Source organism: Salvelinus namaycush, chromosome 24 (assembly GCF_016432855.1).
Source record: "Salvelinus namaycush isolate Seneca chromosome 24, SaNama_1.0, whole genome shotgun sequence".
Classification (NCBI taxonomy): Eukaryota; Metazoa; Chordata; class Actinopteri; order Salmoniformes; family Salmonidae; genus Salvelinus; species Salvelinus namaycush.
Genome location: NC_052330.1, coordinates 12850249 through 12872926, shown reverse-complemented (window position 1 = coordinate 12872926; position 22678 = coordinate 12850249). Strand labels below are relative to the sequence as shown.

The window sequence follows — 22678 nt, the reverse complement described above, 5'->3', positions numbered from 1 at the left end:
GCTGCATTTTTATATTTTGTGTGTGTGTGTGTGTGTGTGTGTGTGTGTGTGTGTGTGTGTGTGTGTGTGTGTGTGTGTGTGTGTGTGTGTGTGTGTGTGTGTGTGTTCTGAAACTGTAGAAGTGGGGAGAAAACAGTGGAGTTCAACAATGGCCAAAGAGAGATCCATACGTCCCAGTACAAGCGGAGGGAATACCCTGATGGAACATTGAAGACGGTGTATTCTAATGGAAGGCAAGAGACCAAGTTCCCCTCGGGCAGAGTACGCATTAAGGACAAGGATGGCATTGTCATAATAGACAAGAAATGAAGAACATATGTTTTATGTTTTTCAAGCCTTTATACCAAATTAGCAATGCTCCATTGTGTTTGACTGTAGCTATTTTCCTGTGGCATATTTGATCATTTTCTAAGTGCTTGTGTGTAAACAGACATTTTTAAATTGTGTATGTTTATTATTCATAAATCATTGTACACTAAATAAGTACTACTAATCAATACAATACATTTGTGTTGAAACTATTTTGTAGAGATCTTTGAATGTCCATACTGCTCTCTTGAAGGAATATATTTCTTATTTTTGCATGGCAATGTCATAACCTTCTTGACCTCTTCATTTGTGTCAGCAGGATTCTTATGTTGCACAGAATGACAGATTATTCATGAGGTCCCCACATATCCCTTGCCTCTCAAACAACAAGACTGACATGTAGGTTAGGGCTAATAACTTACTGACCTGGGTCCGGTTTCCTGCTGAGGAGTATTTCTGTCTGTAATAAAGCCCTTTTGTGGGGAAAAACTCATTCTGATTGGCGACTGGCTCTTCAGTGGGTGGGACCCCTGCCCAGGCATGTGAAATCCATAGATTAGGGCCTAATGAATTAATTGAAACTGACTGATTTCCTTATATGTATGTAACTCAGTAAAATCTTTGAAATTGTTGCATGTTGCATGTTGCGTTTGTATTTTTGTTCAGTATAGATACAAAATAGGTTATTTTGAAATTGTGGACAAATTACAAGGTTGCTTTTCCATATAATGTGTGTTTATACTGTATACTTTCATGTTTTTACACATGAATGTTTAGGCTATGCTAATAATAAATTATTACAAAAGGTTGATTCCAAAAATGTTCAGTTGCTCAGTTAGTTTGACAAGTGGCACTCACTAAGTAGAGGAGGGTTCGTAGGTCCCCAAAACAAAGACCCAAAATCCTTTTTCTCTTTGCATCTATCCAACTCATCTTCCGTCCCTCTCTTCTGTTTGTGGCTACAACCTGGTGCTAGCTGGCTGATGAGCTTGTGAACCTCGTGGACTGCAGTCTTAACGTTGAGCTTGTCCCACGACGCCTTCAGTGTGACCTCATTAAAAGGAAACGTCAGTATGAAGTCTCCCACACGGAGTGGTGGGGTGCTCTTATCTTGGCTTTTAGGGTCCCATGGGAATTTAGGAGTCTTGTACTTTTGAATGTGAATGGCAGGAAGCTTACAGCAGCCCCCGACTGGTTGCCTTGAGGCCTGCCATGGGATAACAAGTGTTGACAGGTTTCTGTCATCAAACTCTGACTCTACGTCTGTAACCTCAGACCACTGGATGGCCTCTGTCATCTGTGAGAGCACTGGATGTGTCTTTCTGTTTCCAGTTACAGCTGCAGTCTTTGAATGTGGGACGAGTATTGGATTCAGAACCGAGCCCTTGGTGTTGCTTATGGAATTCCTTGCAGAGCGGATCCGGTTCATCTCAACTGATGGAAAGTATCTCATACTGTCAGAAAACGTAGAATGGATGCTGAGACTTTTCTTGTTTGCTGGGTGGTGCTCACACCTAGACTTGGGGAGCAACATTGGGGACTGCAGAGACTGGCTGCCTAGATAGCAGGGGCGTTTGTACTTCTGTTTGAGATATCCTCTCTGTCTAACGCTGTCCATGGACTTGTAGTTCATCAGATCAACCAGATCATTGAGAAGTACTTTCTTGACTGTCACGTCTACTTGGCAGTCGATGGTGAGAGCAGGGCTGTAGTTAACCTCTAGTAGCCATGGCTTAAATTTGGCATCAATTAGGATGTCAAACCCAAAGAGCTCAACACTGTTGGGACTGGAAGGTACGGATGGGGCTATGGTGAGCAAAGTTAGTGTGACAATGTTGTTGATCTTTTGCCAGAGGAACAGTTCATTGATACCTTGGCTATGAAGAAAGCAGCGGAATTTACTCATAGTCCACTTACATCCTTGTCCCACTCTCTCTTTGTCTGTTGTGTAGAAGGGGCCAAACTTATTAATGCTCGTGTTGGTCAGGTGAGAATAAAGGTTGTCCAAAGATGTCAAATTGTATTTCTCAGTCGCAAAGCGTACCAATCCCTCCTGATGCATGTAGATGGTGAGGGGCTGAAAACTTTTCACACAAACATAGATCCGAAGGTCAAATTTGTACCCTGAGATGAGGAGAGGATTGCTGATGTATCTCTGAACGATCACTGAGGAGTCATACACCAAGTCTCTGATGTCCTCAAAGATAAAGACGCCCCTGCCTCTTGATAGATCCACTGGCTTGCAGATCCAATACCACGACCTGCCTCCATTCTTCAAACGATGCTTGGTGTACTCTGCCAGAAACCTGGTGTAATCATTGGGGAGGATGAAAGTTGTCGGGCTGAAGTTGTAAAGACCCGAGCCGAACGTCCCTCTCATTCTCTTCAGGTTTCTGGCCAGGCAATCCTTGCGGGTGATGCCCACAGTCTTGGGGTGATGGTTGAGTCTCTGCCATGGCAGTATGTTCTCATAGTCTGAGTTGTGGAAGGCTGAGGTGCGCCAGTAGAGGTTCCAGTCTCCCTCCTCCTGCTCCTGCTCGTCATACTCCTCCCAGCCTCTTTCCAGCAGCACCTCTCTCACCAGCTCTGGGGCTCCCTCGTGTAGCCGGAACACCAGGGGTGTGGGGCCACACACCCCTGCGGCCATACCAGGTAAGCAACAGTCTGATCCTTCACTAAAAAACAACAGTACCATTATATTGATGAGGTTACAAAATGAGTCAGTTTATTCCTAACTTGGAAGGTAAACTGTTGCCATCAGACCACTCCCTTACACTCCCTTATTATTTCTTAGAAATTGCTCTTTGCTTGTAAGATATTTGTGAATACATTTTAATTGAAAACAATCATTGCAATTCAAATCATTTTGTTCCTATGCAATCAAACCTAGGCTGTAAACTTCTAGTCTGGGGGCCAGTCTCTGTAACATCCAACTCTTTGTAATCTGTGCTGGGTACCAGTCTCTGTAACATTACACTCCTTGTACTCCGTGCTTGGTACCAGTCTCTATAACATTCCACTCCTACTCCGTGCCATGCGCCAATAGCTAAACAGAGACTGGCAGTGGCAACCAACCAGGCTAGCAGGCTTCACACATGGGCGTTAGAATTCAACATATGATTAATGAACCTCGATTACCGTCACACATCTCACTGGAATTGTCCAATATCGTATTTACATTCTACCTACCTTGATGAGAGATCTCTTCTTTTTAAACACAGGCACCTCTCGCCCGGTCCCGAGTTTTCTTCAGTTCTGCGAGTGTTATTAAGACCTCTACGCCTGCCGGTCATCCGTGTTGCTAGGTGAACCCACTGCCGCGCGAAAGAGTGTAGCCTAGTCATGTGGTTCGAGCAGGACAGGTGGAGGTCAGTTTTTCATGATTCAATGTAGCCTACAGTAACAATGGATGTGACTTCAATTCGATTTGAAGTCAATTAGCCGACATTTGAAGATATAGTCAACGATTTTTTCCGAAAAAAAGTTTTTCCCACTTCCACTTTTACTGGTGAATACTGAATACATGAAGTTCAAGTTGTTGTTTTTGCTACCCACATTCATACCGAAATACTTTGGTAGCGGGTAACATCAGTTAATAGGCAGTAATACACTATTTCAACCATGTAAAAAGAACCATGTTGACCCCGCTACCAACATAAGGGACCGCTATACATATAACCTATACTTGACATACTAAAAATTGTATGTATATTTCTCATAATTTTCACAGCATACATATCTATTTACATGAGAGCTGTATTCCACATTGTCTATTTAATACAGTCAAGATTTGTAGACTTCTACTACGTCTTGTAGTTTCTGTGGTCGGGTCAATGTTATATCCCTCTAAGGTTTGGACTTAATTTCCCCCTCTGTAGAATTTTTTCTCTTTTGAATTCCACCCCACCATAGAGTACAACTGCCACAAGTAGAACTCCAGCCAGGATGTATAGCTTGATTTCCAGAGAGGAAGTTTCTGAGCGCATAAAACACTACAAATCCCACGGACTCCCATAGTCGATAGTTAGCAAATGCTACCTCCTTCTGGTCATAAAAAAGAACTCCATAGAATGCTGAAAAATGGAAAGAAAGCTTACATTTTTTGTTCCATCTGAACAGCCGGTAAAAGTTATAACATCGGTGGCTCAGTGAACTATGGACAGGTCAGTAACCTTGTCTGAAAACTGTTAGCTTCCAGAATAAATGCACAGCACAGTTTTTTTTTTTTTTTTTTTTTTTTAGCTCAGAGGGCTAACAGTCTTGAGGCATGTGGGTGACCTGGATTCAATACCTAGTTGGTCACACATTATTAAAGGTTAGGCAATCATGACTACAGGAAAAGGGTAACTCACCCTTGATTTGTGTCTGCCATACAGCATCTGCATTGCCCCAGAGAGCAGGAAACACAAATAACACAGGCAGCTGGTCTGGGTGAGGCCTCCAGAACAACAGAGCCAGGCTAAGGGCTGCGTGTCACTGAAGCTGGAAGAGAGTTACACTAATACCGTAAGTAGAAGTGGATCATCAAAGTGATTGTTGATATGTTAAAATGTATCGTCTGGTGTTTACATTGTCCCCCCTTACCAAATGAAATAATGCTTCTCTTCCAATGTATTGTGACAGCTTCCCAAAAAGTATAGAGAATAGGGAAGTTGTGGCACCAAAGCAAATCATTACATAGCCAACAAAATGTATCCCCAAAGCACATGTGGCATAACTCTAAAAAAAGGTACATAATGTGGTCAGATACAGGGTTTTTCCTGAACAAAACAAATGTCTTAGTTTTAGTGATTTTAAAATGTTTTAATTACTATTGTCAGCTTTAAGGAATGTGTTTCGAAAAAATGTGCGTAGTAACTTACACCGGTGTAGTCCGCAGTAAGGAAACCCACCTACAGATCAATGTATGAGGTCAAAAGGAGGAGAAGAACTTGTCTCTTATCTCGAAGTTGTTTGAATGTGTCAAGTTATACAGTACATAAGGGCGCTTTGTTGCCCTTAGAGTCCAGTTTATTTTTGCTGTTTATGTTATCCAGGAATGCAGCCACCGGAATCATTGCCAGAAGATTAACACCAGCAGAATATACAGTAGATATTTCTGCTGTGATGTTTGTATAGCGCGAGAGGAGGGGATTGTTTCAGTGATTGACATATGATTGATACGGTTACAGTGGGGTAAACATAAGGTATGTCCTCCTATGATTACATTTTTACAGGGCAGCTCACATAGGCAGCAGCCTGACAGAGTGTTCACAGACTTGTCATCAGGTCTGGTGGAGTTTATAATTACTGCGCTAGAGCTTCCAGTACTGGACACTCCACAGAGCTGAGCTTCACCTTGAGTTACATTCACTGTAAGGAGAGAGAGACAGGTCACATTTCTGTGAGACACAATAAGAAAGGATATGAAGCTGAATCTCTGTTACTTCCCCGGTTTCTGTGTTGTTGTGGGTTTGTGTGTATATGTATGTATTTCAGGAAATGGCTTCCTGGATTCTCCCAAGCAGCTGATTGGTCAGCCCCATTGCAGATTGGAGCTGACCCTGACCTCTCGTCAGGGGATACAGCTGTCTGCAATTACAGACTCCTTCTCCAGCTGTATAAAAGCCTGTGTTCCTTTGCTCAGAAAAAGAGCTTCTGGGTATGCCCCAGTATTGTTTGTTGCGCAGACAGAGCTTGTTGGTATGTTCTGTGTTGGTTGTTGCTCAGAGACAGGTTTTGTTAAGTATTTTGTAGTCGCTGCTTCTGAGGTATGTGTGTGCCAATAGGACGCAGTGTTTTTGATTATTGGAATTGTCTACTTACATTTGTATTATTCTGTTTAATTTGTTCCCAGGGGGAAGGGGAAGGCACCTTGGGAGTGCTTAGGCAAGAGGCATGTGGGCATACATTTACCCATAGTATGTACTCTGTCTATGCACACTAGGTAAGACCTCGGTGGACCATCCCCCCCTGTATTTTGGGTAGTGCGCCAGCTGGTGCTAGTTAGGTAAGTTGTGGGTAGGTAAGGTAGGAGAAGGGGCTCTTTAACTTTAACTTTCTTTGCTTTGGTTCCGTCCAGGGCCTTTTTCCCTGAAGGAATAAATTGTGAAGGAATAAATTCCCTGTTAATGGTAAAATTCTGTCTGTCATCCTTACCCGCACCTACAGTCACATACCTCTTTCACTCCACGGGGAGTTGAGTGTAGCAGGGTGTTGCGTTCCCCCCTCCAAGAGGCGTGCGTAACAATCTCTTTATGGGAAGTTGATTATTTGTCTGCTATTTTATGGTAAGCCATAACATTTATGAACACTGCACAGGTAGTTAAAATGTTTAGTTATCTGTGCTTGTATCTTGGCCAAATATAAGGGATGACATCAGATTTCCCCATACAGAAGACAACTGGTACAAGAGGGGAAAATATCCCAAAGTAGTGATTGACTACATCCTGACTTTTTGTTTTGTCTTCTTCTGCCTACAGGTTGCCTGTAGTGGTGAGATATGTGATGGCAGCAGACCACAGTGGCAATCCTCCCAAACAAATTATCACTGAGACTGGGATCAGGCTCGCCCTGAAAGAAAACAGCTCAGTAAACAGCTGCTCTTTGCAAAACAAAGAAATTTAGTCTTTATTAGATTGAATTGACATACTGTATGTCTGGGCTCACTGAGAGCAAGATCATCATACCATTATGGAAAGAAGCTTCCAACTGTATAGATCACATAGCTGCAACAATAGTCCATTTGCAGCCCAAGTCGTATAAGGCTTGGTGTGAGAAACAGAGGACAGGATAATGCACGAATAGGCAATCCCCTCCGAGTTCAAACTATTCTGAAAAATATAACATCATTTGGGATTTACTAACAGGATATATGTACTATAAATGCAATCCTATGAATAAAAAAACAACCTGTTGGTCTCAGTAGTTCCAGATGTACTACTGACTAACCACCTTCAAAGACTCTGACATATGATATAATTGGTTATGGGATATTTACCTGCATGCTCTAGAGACTTCCAGTTGCTGTGAACATCAGCAGTAATCCACAAGAAACAACACATTGTTCATATTTCTTCCCATTTTCCTCAAAAAGAAGGATCAGTTAATGACAGAAACACTAAGAATCTATGAAATCCTCTATATCCAGACACATTTCCAGACACTTGAAGATCGATCTTTTGGACTGGAACAGACAAATACTTACAGCCCAGTGCTAACATTAAATATCTGCTCGGTAATAAATAATGGATTTAATGAGTTACCTAAGTACAGTAAGTTCCTTATTAAACTTCATTGATATTATGAATGGGGTTTCACGTCATTTTTATTGTAAAAAGCATCTCACATATGCTGATAGCCACACTATGGCTGAGTACATTTGACAATGCTGTCATCATGGAGACAATGTTCACAATGTTTTATCACTGTATCATTATCCTCATTGAGTTCTGTGCTCTTTATCTCCAGTTTTGTATCGATAGTGTTCTCACTTGGTGTAGGTCTAATCTATTCACCATATTCCACTGAAAAACAAAGTGTCACTGAGAGCAGCAGAACTCCCATAAGGGTGTATAGCTTTGTATTCACACAGAGAAAACGGCTACAAGCGAATGCTATTACATATCCCACAGCCTCCCATAGGCGATAGTTGGCAAATGCTGCCTCCTTCTGGCCATGGAAGAGAACACCATAGAGTGCTGAAAAATATATAGAGTATTTAATCAAGCTCAAATAATTAATTGTGCCTTGCTTGTAATGTGTTATGTTTCTATGGAAGGATCTGAATGCAAAAATATAGTAACTAACTCACCATAGGATTGTGTCTGCCACACAGCGTCTGCCAGGCCCCAGAGGGCAGGAAACACAAAGAACACTGGCAGCTGGTCTGGGTGAGGCCTCCAGAATAACAGACCCAGGATACAGGTAAACTGGGTGGTTGTGGCTGCCAGAGGAAAATTACAGTATTTATATGGCCAGTGATGAGTCTTATAGTATTGATATTGTTCAAGAGAGATCTCACTAAAATATTTAACTTGAGTCTTACCCAAAGCGAAAAGAGCTACCCGTCCAGAATATTGTGACAGATGCCCAAACGCGTAGGAAAACAGGGAACTTGTGGCACCAAAGCAAATCATTACATATCCAACAAAATGTAGTCCCAAAGCGCAGGTCACATATTCCTACGAGAAGTCAACAGAATCACTTCAGTACCCTACAGTATCTATAAAGAATATCGGATTGTTATTAGACGTACTGTACCTTGGTGTACTCCCCATTGAGAAAACCCAACTCCAGACCAATGTAGGCAGTGACTGGGATCAAAAACACCTGATGCCTATTGTTTAACTGTTTAAACGTGGCCAAGAAAGTGCTGCAGAATGGCTCCTTGTTGCTTCTAAACTCAAGTGTCATATCTCGGTCAATGTTATCCAGAAACACAGCCACTAAGAGCATGGCCAGCACACCTACACCTGCAAAAACCAAGACGCAACTTGATTAAAACTGCATTATGAAACACTGTATGTTGGCTTGGCTATCGTAAGTTATTTAGCTGATGTACTGCTGTCATTGGGAAGTAGGCTCACCAACATAGCAGCCCATCAGAGTGTGCACTAATCTCTCCGGTGGTCTGGTGGAGTTGCCTGGGGCCAAGCTGATGTTGCCACAGCTACCCACTCCACAGAACTGTAGATCACTCTCACTGATGTTGACTGGAGAGAAATACAGTAGTAAACACAATGAAACACAATTTGTAGCGAGAAAAGGCGCAACTCACTGACACAGCATTTCAATGCAACATAGAATGTGTGAGTCGATAGTGTAAATGAGTCAATATTGTGAATTACATACAAGATGTAGCTTTGTAGATAAGGTATGCCATGCCACGTTTTGCCTCTTTACAGTGGAAATCCATTATTGTCAAACTGACCTGAGTTTGAGTCTTGCCCAAATACAATCGAGGACATTAGATTTCCCCAGACTGCTGAAGACTGTTACAGCAGAAACAAGATCCCAAAGTACTGGGTTATCACATCTTGGTTCTTCTTTTTGTCCTTTTCCGCTTGTTTTCTACCATTTATGGTAAGATAGGTGCTTGTAGCTGACCATAAAGGAGATTCCCCTAATCCAAGGATTATTGAAGTAGGGAGCAGGGTTTCCCTAAGAGAGACAAGGCAGCACAGTATAATACAGTACAGTGAGCAATCAGTAGACTAGATAGAGGGGTTGTGTGTCCTATTGGGGTGCATGGGAATTTCAGTTTAGGGTCACGCAATGGACACTAAGGCATTTCAGATTAACCTTTACATGATTTACTATGTGGGCGATTTACTATGTGGGCACATGGAGGAGAAGGTGTAATGATGTGGGGGTGCTCTCCTGGTGACACTGTGATTTATTTAGAATTCAAGGCACACTTAACCAGCATGGCTACCACAGCATTCTGCAGCGATACACCATCCCATCTGGTTTGCTATAAGTTGTTTTTCAACAGGACAATGACCCAACACACCTCCAGGCTGTGTACGGGCTATTTGACCAAGAAGGAGAGTGATGGAGTGTTGCATCAGAAGTCCTGGCCTCCACAATCACCCGACCTCAACCCAATTTAGGTGGTTTGGGATGAGTTGGACCGCAAAGTGAAGGAAAAGCACCCAGCAAGTGTTCAGCATAGGTGGCAACTCCTTCAAGACTGTTGGAAAAGCATTCCAGATGAAGCTGGTTGAGAGAATGCCAAGTGTGTGCAAAGCTGTCAACCACGCAAAGGGTGGCTACTTTGAAGAATCTAAAATATATTTTGATTTGTTTAACACTTTTTTGCTTACTACATGATTCCATATGTATTATTTTATAGTTTTGATGTCTTCACTATTATTCTACAATGTAGAAAATAGTAAAAATAAAGAAACCTTTGAATGAGAAAGGTGTTCTAAAATTTTTGTCAATGTACTATATGTTTTGTCAGTAACCATTTCTCTTATCTGTTCAATAAATCTCAGCACTGTCTCTCTAAAGATGACTGCTGAGCTCAGTTGTGTTGTTGTGTTGTCATGTAACTCTGGTAACATATCTTGTTATCAGGTTTTATTATAAGTCAAGAGCCTATAATTTTGTAACAAGCTAGGAATGTGTAGGTGTGGACATTTTGTCACAAAGCAAAGCCACATCATACATAACATAGTATTACATATTTTTCAGTAATAGCTTTACCATCCTCGATAGAAGTTTCCAACTGTGTACACAACATTGCATCCCATCGCAGCAACAATGGTCCATTTGCAGCCCAGGTATTTTATAACCAAGGGGGCAACAAACATGGAGGACAGAATGATGGAGGCAAACTGCACACTTGCTGAGGCCACACCTACTCCTTCTTCAGTGTTCAAACTGCTCTGTAACGTAGTAGTAAAAGACAAGGAACAAAGTTTATTCATACAGCTTTTATGAACAACAGTTATGGAAACCCCAGTAATAGTTATGACATTGACTGGGATAGGCCTGTTTGTTTAACATATAACGCTTTACGATGCATTTGAAGACATTGTCTACATAAGTGAATGTCATAAACAATAACAAATTAGAGATTCCAACCATACTAATAAAATAACAGATGTTGCTCAAATATTGATCTGGTTTAGGGTATATGCATGCCTCAATGTAATTCTACCAATACTTACCTGTAGATTCAGAAGGCTTCCAGTTGCTGTAAACAACAGCAAGAATCCAAAGGATACAACCAGGACATTTTACATACTTTGGCCCATTTTCTCTATGGTTATGCTTGTCGATATTCAACAGTGGTTGTGAGTCAGGGGGTCAATACAGCAGTTCATGATGTGCAATCTAATATAAGCTCAGAGTAGCTACACTTTTGCCCTGAAGTACGTCAATTAGTCATTTATGAACTTAATTGTTCTGCAATACGCAACTAATTGAATCATGTCGTTGATGCAATGTTTTTATTGGTGGGTTTTGTAAAATCATTTTTAAATCAGCTCTATGCCTTAAAGCAATGTGGTAAGTCAGACATACGATTAAAATGAGTGCCTTGTCACAGTTTGATGTCCCAAGTGTGGCTTTTCATTGGCGTTGTATTAAGAAATACCCCTACAATGAACACAGTGATAAATACAGGAGCATGTATCACTGTAAAAAATAGCAGTAGTGAGAGATTCAAGAAGTAATTGTACATTCATTCCCTTTTGTATTTCCAGACACCATCAAAAGCAAAGCACACCATAAGTCTTTCACTGAAAGGTAAATCAGTTGTTTTTATTGAACATTTGCTTGTGGTTGAAGAAGCACAGAGCCACCCTGAGTAGCCTCATTGTAATGCCAAAAACAATTATGTAAGGGAAGTTTCATTATTCGTGATGACCCTGCTGTGCTCTACCACTCGTATTGTTGCCACAAAGACTTTGGACTACAGAACAACTGGTTATTAAATAGTTTTAACTCCATGGTAGATTCAAGTTTGTAATCTGCTTCATTAGTGACTCAGTACTGTATTCCACTCTCAGTTAAAGTTTAGCATAACACGATGTAATTTGAATTCAACATAGCAGCCAAGACATAAAAATAAAAATCAATTTTAAAAATCTGAATTGTACAGGGATTCTGCATAAAAAGTGCAACCAGAGAAAATGAATACACATAATTCAGGGTCAAGATGTTGTGAGAATAATACATTTATAGAGATCCACAAAACCTCTCATTTTGTCATACTAGAAAAGTCTCCCATTGGGGTTGGCATATGACAGTGGCAGAATGGTGATCTCCAGATCTCTCTCACTAGGTGTCATTCCCTCACATACTGTACATAACAAATCCACGTCTTGTCTACAAGCTGGTCTGATTGAGGATGTGATCTCCCTTTGCTGAGAAGTCTGTATCGTATATTCCCTCCTCCACTGGAAGAGTAGGATTCTTGCGTTCTTGGAACTCCACCCACAAATAGGTTACCATGGAGAGGATCAGAACTCCCAGGAGGATGTAGAGCTTGATGTCCAAACAGATGAAGGTACTGTAGGCGAAGGCTATAACGAATCCCAGGGATTCCCACATACGGTAGTTAGCGAATGCTGCCTCTTTTTGTCTGGGGAAGAGAACCCCGTACAGTGCTGCAAACAAGAACAAAACCCTTGTTACCTCAGTCCTGGACAAAATGTTTGATGTACCTAACATGTAATACATAAATGATAGCTCAACTCACAGTTGGTTTGTGTCTGCCACACAGCATCTGCCAGGCCCCAGAGGGCAGGAAACACAAAGAACACTGGCAGCTGGTCTGGGTGAGGCCTCCAGAATAACAGAGCCAGGATACAGGAAAAGTTGGTCACTGCAGCTGTAAGAGAGGTGAGTAGTGAGTGATTTTGACTTTACATATGAGTTCTGCAGATGTAGGATCTAAATTATAATCCACATGTCCTGTTGCTGCAGGATTATGTTCCTGCTGTAGCAAACTGGCAAAAAATTAAGATCCACATCTGTATACCAATGAAAATGTTAATGTCTTTATTGGAAAGCTCTTCTTACCCACGCAAAACAGTGGGGCTCTTCCAGTGTATTCTGCCAACCTCCCAAACATAAAGGAACATAACGAATTTGCGGCTCCAAAACATATCATCGCATATCCAACATAATGGATTCCTAATGCACAGGTCACATAGTTCTGCAATGGAAACACACCAAAGGAAGGTCACACGCATTACTTTTAGCCACTCTTACGTTGATTAAGAATTCTTCCATGTTGGATTCCTAGTGGCAGAGTATGAACCATATGTCTTGTCGTCACCTCACCTTTGTGTATTCACCGGAGAGGAAACTCTGTTCAAAGCCACTGTACATGGTCAAAGGGATGAGAATGACGAGTCTCTTGTCCTTCAGGAGTGTGAATGTGGCCAGGAAGGTGCTCCAGAATGGTTCCCTGTTGTCCCTGAACTCCCGGGCCTGATCTCTGTCTATGTTATCCAGAAATACTGCCACTATGATCATGGCCAGCACACCCACTCCTGAAACACAACAGTTGCACACATTGAACATAGTCGCAGCAGAACATTTCACTAGCATCAACCTACAACACTGAGAAACAATAATAAGTTCTTACCGGGGCAGCACCGGACTGAGGGGCAGCTCCGGACTGAGGGGCAGCTCCGGACTGAGGGGGAATTCCGGCATCGCCGGCGTGACAGGTAGCTCCTGGCTGACTGACGATTCTGGCAGATCCTGGCTGACTGACGGCTCTAGCAGATCCTGACTGACTGACGGCTCTAGCGGCTCCTGACTGACGGACGGCTCTGAAGGCTCAGGACAGACGGGCGGCTTTGAAGGCTCAGGACAGACGGGCGGCTGTGAAGGCTCAGGACAGACGGGCGGCTTTGAAGGCTCAGGACAGACGGGCGGCTTTGAAGGCTCAGGACAGACGGGCAGTTCAGACGGCGCTGGGCAGACGGATAGCGCAGGCGGCACTGGGCAGACAGGCAGTGCAGGCGGCGCTGGGCAGATGGCAGACTCTGGCCGGCTGAGGCGCACAGTAGGCCTGGTGCGTGGTGCCGGAACTGGTGGTACCGGGCTAAGGACACGCACCTCAAGGCTAGTGTGGGGAGCAACAACAGGGCGCACAGGGCTCTGGAGACGCACAGGAGGCTTGGTGCATGGTGCCGGAACTGGTGGTACCGGGCTGGAGACAGGCACCACAGGGCGTGTGCGTGGAGGAGGAACAGGGCTCTGGAGACACACTGGAAGCCTGGTGCTGGTGTAGGCACTGGTGGTACTGGGCTGGGGCGGGGAGGTGGCGCCAGATATACCGGACCGTGCAGGCGTACTGTCTCCCTTGAGCACCGAGCCTGCCCAACCTTACCTGGTTGAATGCTCCCCGTAGCCCGACCAGTGCGGGGAGGTGGAATAACCCGCACTGGGCTGTGTTGGCGAACCGGGGACACCATGCGTAAGGCTGGTGCCATGTATGCCGGCCCGAGGAGACGCACTGGAGACCAGACGCGTTGAGCCGGCTTCATGGCACCTGGCTCAATGCTCAATCTAGCCCGGCCGATACGTGGAGCTGGGATGTACCGCACCGGGCTAAGTACACGTACAGGAGACACCGTGCGATCTTCCGCATAACACGGTGTCTGCCCGTACTCTCGCTCTCCACGATAGCAGATTGGTCTGCTACTAGAATACTAAAAGTAATAATTGGCCTCAACAAGCCCAACATTGGATTTTGTTACATTGTAATGGAATGTATGAGGCCGGTTTAAAGTCCTCATAATGAAAACAGCTACTAGGATAACATTGTATATACTTTTAAGCAGCTCATTTCCATGACTATTTACATTTACATATCCATTTTGCATGTTTGAAGATGATTGATCATAACATCTTCAGAAATCAGCAATTCAGACAGCTTTTTGGGCACATTTTTACCGCATTTCTGTGAATAATTTATCTTTATATATTTGGCACTCCTGGCTCATGTGGTTGTGTATTCTACATCACTATGAACATTTTGGGGCATACTACAATTATATTTCATACAGGTATGGTCATGTGAAATTGTCCAATAAGATCCCATTGACTTGTTTGGCAGCCGTATTGGGAATAAGACTTCTGTGGGGTTAAGGCTTTGTTTCTACACATATTTATAAAACGCTGTCCTAGCTGTGTGTGCAATTTGGTGACTCTATCACCAAAGTTACAATCCAAAAACATACTGTTACATATTACACAGAAAGCTACCATTAGTCCACTGCTATCACACATTTTCCAACTCAAGGGACATAGACCTTCTAAAAAGGTCTATGTCCCGAGACATCACCAGCCCAAGTCCGACCGACCAGGAATACGACTTTCCCAAGCGGATCCTTTGTCCGAACCACCCAGGGCATTTGAACTGATTCCAGAGGCTGACCCAAAACAACGCTGCCGGAGAAGAGGCAGACAGAGCGGTCCTCTGGTCAGACTTCGAAGGCGCGCACACCAACCACCGCGTCCGAGTATATTACTTGCTAATGTCCAGTCTCTAGATAAAAAGGTAGATGAAATTAGGGCAAGGGTTGCTTTCCAGAGAGACATCAAGGATTGTAACATACTCTGTTTCACGGAAACATGGCTCTCTCGGGATATACTGTCAGAGTCAGTACAGCCACCGGGATTCTTTGTGCGTCACTCGGACAGGAAGAAGAAGGGCGGGGGTGTATATCTCATGGTGTAATCGTAACAACATACAGGAACTCAAGTCCTTTTGTTCACATGACCTAGAATTCCTCACAATCAAATGCCTACCGTATTATATCCCAAAGAAATTCTCCCCGGTTATTGTCACAGCCATGTATATCCCCCTCAAGCCGATACCCCGGCGGCCCTCAAGGAACTTCACTAGACTTTATTCTAACAGGAAACAATATATCCTGAGGCTGCATTTATTGTAGCTGGGGATTTTAGCAAGGCATATTAGAGAACAAGACTACCTAAATTCTATCAGCATATTGAATGTCGCACTCGCGCAGGTAAAACACTGGATCCCTGCTGCTCTAACTTCCGCGAGGCACACAAAGCCCTCCCTTGCCCTCCTTTTGGCAAATCTGACCACGGCTCCATTTTGCTTCTCCCTTCCTATAGGCAGACACTCAAACAGGATATACCCATGCTAAGGGCTATTCAACGCTGGTCTGACCAATCGGAATCCACGCTTCAAGATTGATACAGACCAGCTTGTTCTCACTTCGGCTTAGTCCGTGCTGGAAGTGATAGGCTTTGGCTGGCAAGCATATCACCAGCAGAAGATCTGGACCCACAATATTGAAGAGGAAGATGCTGTTGATTTTCCAGAATTTGAAGAGGAAGAGGAAGATGTAGCGCACTGACAGGTTGAGAGGCAAGGCCAGAGTGAATTCCACAATCATCACTTTAGAGAAGACTGTATATCATCTGATTCCCCACGTTGCAGTGATCGACCTCAGTGTTTGAGGATGTGTTCTGAAGATGGACCGCATCCATTGTTCTTCTGACAGAATTACAGAACTCTGCAAGATCAGCCTATTCCCCTTTTGAATAAAGATAAATAATGTTTCTCTTTCTGTGTCCGCCACAAGAGCACGAATAAAAATGTAAGGAATCTACGTGCATAGCTCATATCCACAGGAACAGAAAAACAGGTGATGTAGCTTGAGGGTTTATCTATACGAACAGAAGTGTGCATGAATCTTTATCTTGGCTTGATCTAAAAACAACAATAAAGACTATAGACAGTGTGACAGGCTGGCCGATACCTTGTCATCTAAAGGCATAAAAGAGGAACTGAGAAATAAAGTTAAAAAGTACTTAATTGTTTTTTTTAAACTGCAGACTAACAAATGAAACACACATGGCTGGTGGCTATAACAAATGTCTCTTCCACACAGTCAGGAAACACACCTTGTTAAGAAAGGCCCTGGTTACACGTTGAAGGCTGCTGTGCTGATAAGCCCCTCCCACCAATTAGGCAATACAATGAGCAATGCACTACTACAGGACATGTTTGGAGATGATAGAAAGCGCAGGTTATGGATTAAATAAATCGATACAGAAAAAAAACACTGCATCACAATAATTTATAGTTTAAAATGGCAATAAATACTTTGAATCCATATATTTAAAACTAGTCATTTAGTCCATAGTGAAGGCTCTCCTTCACACATAGTTTCTAAGGAAACGTGATTATCCGATGAAATGACCAATGTAGATATTTCATAAAAATAGCAGATGTCAATGCCCTGCCTTAAACTGTCAAGGAACGTAACCTAAAGATTTCATTTAAGTGCATTTACTTACAGAGTTAAAGGCACCGGGCCAAGTTACTAAAAATAAAATGTTGTGAGATGAGTTATCTATTTCATTCCACAGTCAAAAGCAATACAAGCAATCATTTTTTTAAATTCAGAATTGTTTATTAAATGATCTTTATTTACATTATTGAAGTATTGTTTTGTAACATGCAATGTTTTCCAGTTATATTTAGTCAAAGGCCTTGACAATTTATGTTTTTAAGTTATTTTTTATATAAAGAAAAATTGCTGTGTTGACTAGAGGAGCTCTTGGGGGATGCTTCCTTGTAACAACAAGACCTAGTATTTTCCTCGATCTCTTAGGAATTTTACCTTTTAAATCCTCCACCTAAAGTCCCTCTCTGTTTCTCATCGGCAGGACTGCTGTTATCCCCCTCTCTCTCTGCCCAGTGGCTGGGCCTGATGCCTGCTCTGGCTGCTGGAGTGGATACCTCTGGTCTCTCTGCCAACCCACAGAGGTCCAATCAGAGATCAAACGTTTATGCTTCACCTCCCTCAGGAGATGGATGGCTGCCCAAAACGGGTCCTGTTCTGACACATTCCCTCCATGGTAAGAAGTATGGATGACCACGTCGTGGTCTGTTTTTGTTGTAACTACTGCAGTATATGGTATGATAACAGAAGCTCGGAAAATATTTTGATCAACTTCTAATAATTAAGTTGTAAAGGCGGGAAGAAATAAAACTCTCAAACTATAAAAAAAGTATATACATTGGCCTCATCAAGAGTAGTAGTAGTACTGTAGTAATAAATAAATAAACATAACTTAAGAGGAATATTTATTTGACCCAGACAATTAGCAACAACAGAGTCATTATGAGTGGTTTAACATGACGACATCACTGGTTAAAGAAACCAGATGACGATATATGACGATAACATAAACAAGTAGTGAATCATTGTCTGATGTAGCAAACTAACATGAATGTCTCATCATGAGAACAAACAGTCTTAATGCAGTCATAAAACAGTAATTAATTTCCTATTTTTTTGTATTTAGTAAGTATTTTACCTACTATGCTGCGTTACATTGTTGCTGCGTTTTGGATTTGAGTTGTTTCCTGCTGAGTTTGTGCTTTCATCTATTTTTAGACAGGGACAATAAGTTGTCAGGTCGAGGCTTTTGAACTTAGTGCTGCTTAAGCAGTACACATTTGGGTCCACTAGACAAACCATGTAGGACAAAACCATGAGACCGTCAAAGACAGCTATATCTTCTGCTCTGGGTAAATTCTCAACTCTCACAATCAACAGAACCATTGTAGCTATGGTACAAGGCAGGAAATAGAAAGAGAATACCAAGACAACTGAGGTGACCAGAAACACTGCTCGACACAGCTTGGTCCTATCCCCTGCTTCTTTTTGAGTGTGTTGACATTGTGGGCCGTGCAGTAGACCAACACAAAGAAAGGGATGAGAATCTGGGCGAAAAACACAACCTCTCTCAAAGTGTCAGTGACGTCCTCGACCAGTGACATTTTACGCCCATAACTGTTACAGCACTCAAAGGTCTTCAGCATGGTTGGGATATTCAGGGGGAGCAGCAGTAGCTAGATGATGACAGAGATATGAGGAGACTTTTTGAAGAACTTAAGGAAGTTATTTTTTCCAGGATGAACTACATTAAAGTAAGGATCAACTGAAATCCCAGTCAGGAAGGCAATACTGGCACCTCAATTCAGAAACAGCATGAACAACATGGCTTTGTAAGTTCCACCCTCTGTACTCCGCCACTCCCCTTCATGTTGTTGCTGTTAGATTTCCAGAACTTCATTTTGAATATAAAAGATAAAGCACTGAGGTTGAGCGGTAGAGCCAGGAAGAATTCCACAATCATCACAGAGGGGTAGAAAATAACACAGTGGTAGATTCTCTGCTGTGCAGTTCTTACTCGGCTGATCGTCATCCACAGTACGCATTGTCAAAAGCGGTCCTCTTTACAGTCAGACTGTCAGAAGAAGGAACAGTCATCCTGTCACGTTCATTTAGAGATGGATTGGACCAAGGTGCAGCATGGTAGGCGTACATTTTACTTTTATTTAAATTACACCGAAAAAAACACCAAAATACAAAAACAAACGTAAACCTACATGTAGTGCAGAAAGCAACTATACATAGACAAGATCCCACAAACTAAAGATGGAAAAAAGGCTGCCTAAGTATGATCCCCAATCAGAGACAACAATAGACCGCTGCCTCTGATTGTGTCACGTCCTGACCTTAGTTCTTTTTTTGTGTCTCTATTTTAGTTTGGTTAGGGTGGGCAGTCTATGTTCTTTTTTCTAGGTTGTTTGTTTTCTATGTGTTTGGCCTGGTGTGGTTCCCAATCAGAGGCAGCTGTTTATCGTTGTCTCTGATTGGGAGCCATATTTAGGTAGCCTGTTTTCCATTGTGTGTTGTGGGTGATTGTGTTAGTGTTTGTTTCACATTTCAGGACTGTTTCGGTTTTCGTTATCATTCACTTTGTTATTTTTGTATTTTGTCGTGTTCAGTTTATTAAAATATCATGGACACTTACCACGCTGCGTATTGGTCCGATCCTTCATACCCCTCGTCTGAAGAGGAGGAAAATCGTTACTGATTGGGAACCATACCCGGCCAACAAAGAAATAGAAAAACTAGAATGCCCATCCAAATCACACCCCGACCTAACCAAATAGAGAAATTAAAAGGCTCTCTAAGGTCAGGACGTGACAGTACCCCCCCCCCCCCTTCCCCAAAGGTGCGGACTCCAGCCGCAAAACCTGACTCCATGGGGGAGGGTCCGGGTGGGCATCTAGCCTCGTGGCGGCTCCGGTTCGGGACGTAGACCCCGCTCCGCTCGCTGATCCCTCCGCTTCCGTGGAACCGGACCGTGGGTCGTCGCCGGGGACTCCGGACCGTAGATCGTCGCCGGGGACTCCGGACCGTAGATCGTCGTCGGGGACTCCGGACCGTAGATCGTCGATGGAGACTCCGGACCGTAGATCGTCGCCGGAGGCTCCGGACTGGGAAACCTCGCAGGAGGCTCTGGACTGGGAACCGCCACTGGAAGCTCTAGGCTGCAGACTGTCGCTGAAGGCTCTGGACCGCAGACCGTCGCTGGAGGCTCTCCGGACTGCCGACCGTCGCTGGAGACTCAGGACTGCAGACCGTCGCTGGAGACTCAGGACTGCCGACCGTCGCTGGAGACTCCGGACCATGGATCGTCACTGGAGGCTCCGGGCCATGGATCGTCACTGGAGGCTCCGGGCCATGGATCATTACTGGAGGCTCCGGGCCATGGATCATCACTGGAGGCTCCGGGCCATGGATCATCACTGGAGGCTCCGGGCCATGGATCATCACTGGAGGCTTCGGGCCATGGATCATCACTGGAGGCTTCGGGCCATGGATCATCACTGGAGGCTTCGTACGTGAAAACGGTAAAGGAGGTGCAGCGATTTTTAGGGTTTGCCAATTGCTACCGGAGATTTATCCGGGGTTTTGGCCAGGTGGCTGGTCCCATTACCTCACTGCTGAAGGGGGGTCCTGTACGTCTGAAGTGGTCGTTTGAGGCGGACAGGGCTTTTGGGCAGCTGAGGCTGGGATCAGAGCCGTGCTCTCTCGGCGCTCAGACACGCCACCGAAGCTCCGCCCCTGTGCTTTCTTCTCGAAGAAGCTCAGCCCGGCGGAGCGGAACTATGATGTGGGGGACCGGGAGCTGTTGGCTGTGGTTAAGGCTTTGAAGGCGTGGAGACATTGGCTTGAGGGGGCTAAACACCCTTTCCTCATCTGGACTGACCACTGCAACCTGGAGTACATCCGGGCAGCTAGGAGACTGAAGAGGTGCTGGGTTCCGGTGGCTGATGTATTAGACCCTGAACTACTGCGTGAGTTCCACCCTCGCCGGCCGGATCACCCTGCGCCTCGCCCTCCGGGTCGTCCCCGAGGCCGCTGTCGACACACCGCTGGAGCCGCGCGTCAGGGGGGGTACTGTTCGGGCGGCGGTCGACATCACCGGCTTTCTAGCCATCGCCGCTCCATTTTTCATGTATCCATTTGTTTTGTCTTGTTCCATTCACACCTGGTTTTCATTCCCCAATCAATCCATATGTATTTATTCCTCTGTTCCCCATCATGTCTTTGTGTAAGATTGTTTGTGTTTCGTGTATTTTGGAATTGTGGATATTGTTCCGCGCATTACTTTTTGTCTATGTTCCGTGTTTGGGCACATTTTATGTTACTTTGTGCTGTCATTTTGGACCGGAATAAAAAGTGTGCCTGTTCAATACACTCTGCTCTCATGCACCTGACTTCGCCTCCAATACACACTCCTAACATTCTCTACTATTATTCTGACAATTCACATTGTTAAAATAAAGTGGTGATCCTAACTGACCTAAGACAGGGACATTGTACTAGGATTAAATGTCAGGAATGGTGAAAAACTGAGTTTAAATGTATTTGGCTAAGGTGTATGTAAACTCCCGACTTCAACTGTATCTGTGTATGAGAAGTGGCCTTTTTTCTATGCTACATACTGTATATCCTTCTAACTCCCTGGGGAATTCCTATATGGAGTAAGCACATTAAGTGCACAACACCTCCAATGTAGTTGAGGTTGTCATAAATAACATGTTTGATTGATTAAACACACAGAGAGCTGAAATGTAAAGCTACAGGCAAGTTTTAGCTGGTCGTAGAATATCTCAGAGGAGCTGGGAATGTTAAAAATGCTACAAAAGGGTTGTGATATTTTCAAGAAGCAGATTGTATTCTAGGGAATTGGATATATTTACTAGCAGAAAAAAACAGTGCATGTTGTTTTTACCACATTTCCCCCATAAAAATATATACTACCGTTCAAAGTTTGAGGTCACTTAGAAATGTCCTTGTTTTTGAAAGAAAATCATAATTTTCTGTCCATTAAAATAACATCAAATTGATCAGAAATACAGTGTAGACATTGTTAATGTTGTAAATGACTATTGTAGCTGAAAATGGCAGATATTTTATGGAATATCTACATAGGCGTACAGAGGCCCATTATCAGCAATCATCAATCCTGTGTTCCAATGGCACGTTGTGTTAGCTAATCCAAGTTTATAATTTTAAAAGGCTAATTGATCATTAGAAAACCCTTTTGCAATTATGTTAGCACAGCTGAAAACTGTTGTTCTGATTAAGGAAGCAATAAAACTGGCCTTTAGACTAGTTGAGTTTCTAGAGCATCAGCATTTGTGGGTTCGATTACAGGCTCAAAATGGCCAGAAACAAATAACTTTCTTCAGACACAAAGAACTTTCTTCTGAAACTCGTCAGTCTATTCTTGTTCTGAGAAATGAAGGCTATTCCATGCGAGAAATTCCAAGAAACTGAAGATCTCGTACAACGCTGTGTACTACTCCCTTCACAGAACAGCGCAAACTGGCTCTAACCAGAATAGAAAGAGGAGTGGGAGGCCCCGGTGCACAACTGAGCAAGAGGACAAGTACATTAGAGTGTCTAGTTTGAGAAACAAACTCCTCACAAGTCCTCAACTGGCAGCTTCATTAAATAGTACCCGCAAAACACCAGTCTCAATGTCAACAGTGAAGAGCGAC

General features: G+C 43.4%; 3 protein-coding genes, 1 long non-coding RNA gene and 2 pseudogenes across 7 annotated transcripts in view; 2 read left to right on the top strand and 4 right to left on the bottom strand.

Moving 5' to 3' along the window:
* Nucleotides 1-1124, top strand: part of si:ch211-140l13.3 (centromere protein J) — a 35298-nt gene extending 34174 nt beyond the window's left edge. Inside the window, exon 21 of the mRNA XM_038963129.1 lies at nucleotides 120-1124. Coding sequence (XP_038819057.1) covers nucleotides 120-309 — 190 coding nt within the window. The 3' untranslated portion in view covers nucleotides 310-1124. The remainder of the gene's footprint in view (nucleotides 1-119) is intronic.
* Nucleotides 69-5380, bottom strand: LOC120019717 (probable tubulin polyglutamylase TTLL2). Of its 2 annotated transcripts, XM_038963131.1 has the most exons (3): nucleotides 5172-5380; nucleotides 3499-4791; nucleotides 69-2984 (listed from the first exon to the last, which is right to left on the bottom strand). In XM_038963131.1, the coding sequence occupies exons 2-3, from the start codon at nucleotides 3651-3653 to the stop codon at nucleotides 1145-1147; spliced, it is 1995 nt and encodes a 664-aa protein (XP_038819059.1). In that variant the 5' UTR covers nucleotides 3654-4791; nucleotides 5172-5380; the 3' UTR covers nucleotides 69-1144. The 2 variants fall into 2 exon arrangements, with proteins under 2 accessions (XP_038819059.1, XP_038819060.1); XM_038963132.1 differs by lacking the exon at nucleotides 5172-5380 and having other exon boundaries at nucleotides 3499-5152.
* Nucleotides 3468-7593, top strand: LOC120019722. Of its 3 annotated transcripts, none has more exons than XR_005472358.1 (3): nucleotides 3468-3677; nucleotides 4686-4815; nucleotides 5346-7593. It is a non-coding gene; the product is annotated as an uncharacterized LOC120019722 (long non-coding RNA). The 3 variants fall into 3 exon arrangements; XR_005472359.1 differs by lacking the exon at nucleotides 3468-3677 and adding an exon at nucleotides 4347-4472; XR_005472357.1 differs by lacking the exon at nucleotides 3468-3677 and having other exon boundaries at nucleotides 4560-4815.
* Nucleotides 7594-7797: 204 nt separating this feature from the next.
* LOC120019293 lies at nucleotides 7798-11054 on the bottom strand (annotated as a pseudogene).
* A 487-nt stretch (nucleotides 11055-11541) lies between these two features.
* LOC120019291 (protein unc-93 homolog A-like) lies at nucleotides 11542-13332 on the bottom strand. The gene is made up of 4 exons (XM_038962597.1): nucleotides 13090-13332; nucleotides 12826-12961; nucleotides 12503-12634; nucleotides 11542-12410 (listed from the first exon to the last, which is right to left on the bottom strand). Exons 1-4 carry the CDS (start codon nucleotides 13330-13332, stop codon nucleotides 12130-12132), a joined length of 792 nt encoding a protein of 263 aa, XP_038818525.1. The 3' UTR covers nucleotides 11542-12129.
* Nucleotides 13333-18122: 4790 nt separating this feature from the next.
* LOC120019720 lies at nucleotides 18123-19033 on the bottom strand (annotated as a pseudogene).
* Between the last annotated feature and the right edge of the window lie 3645 nt (nucleotides 19034-22678).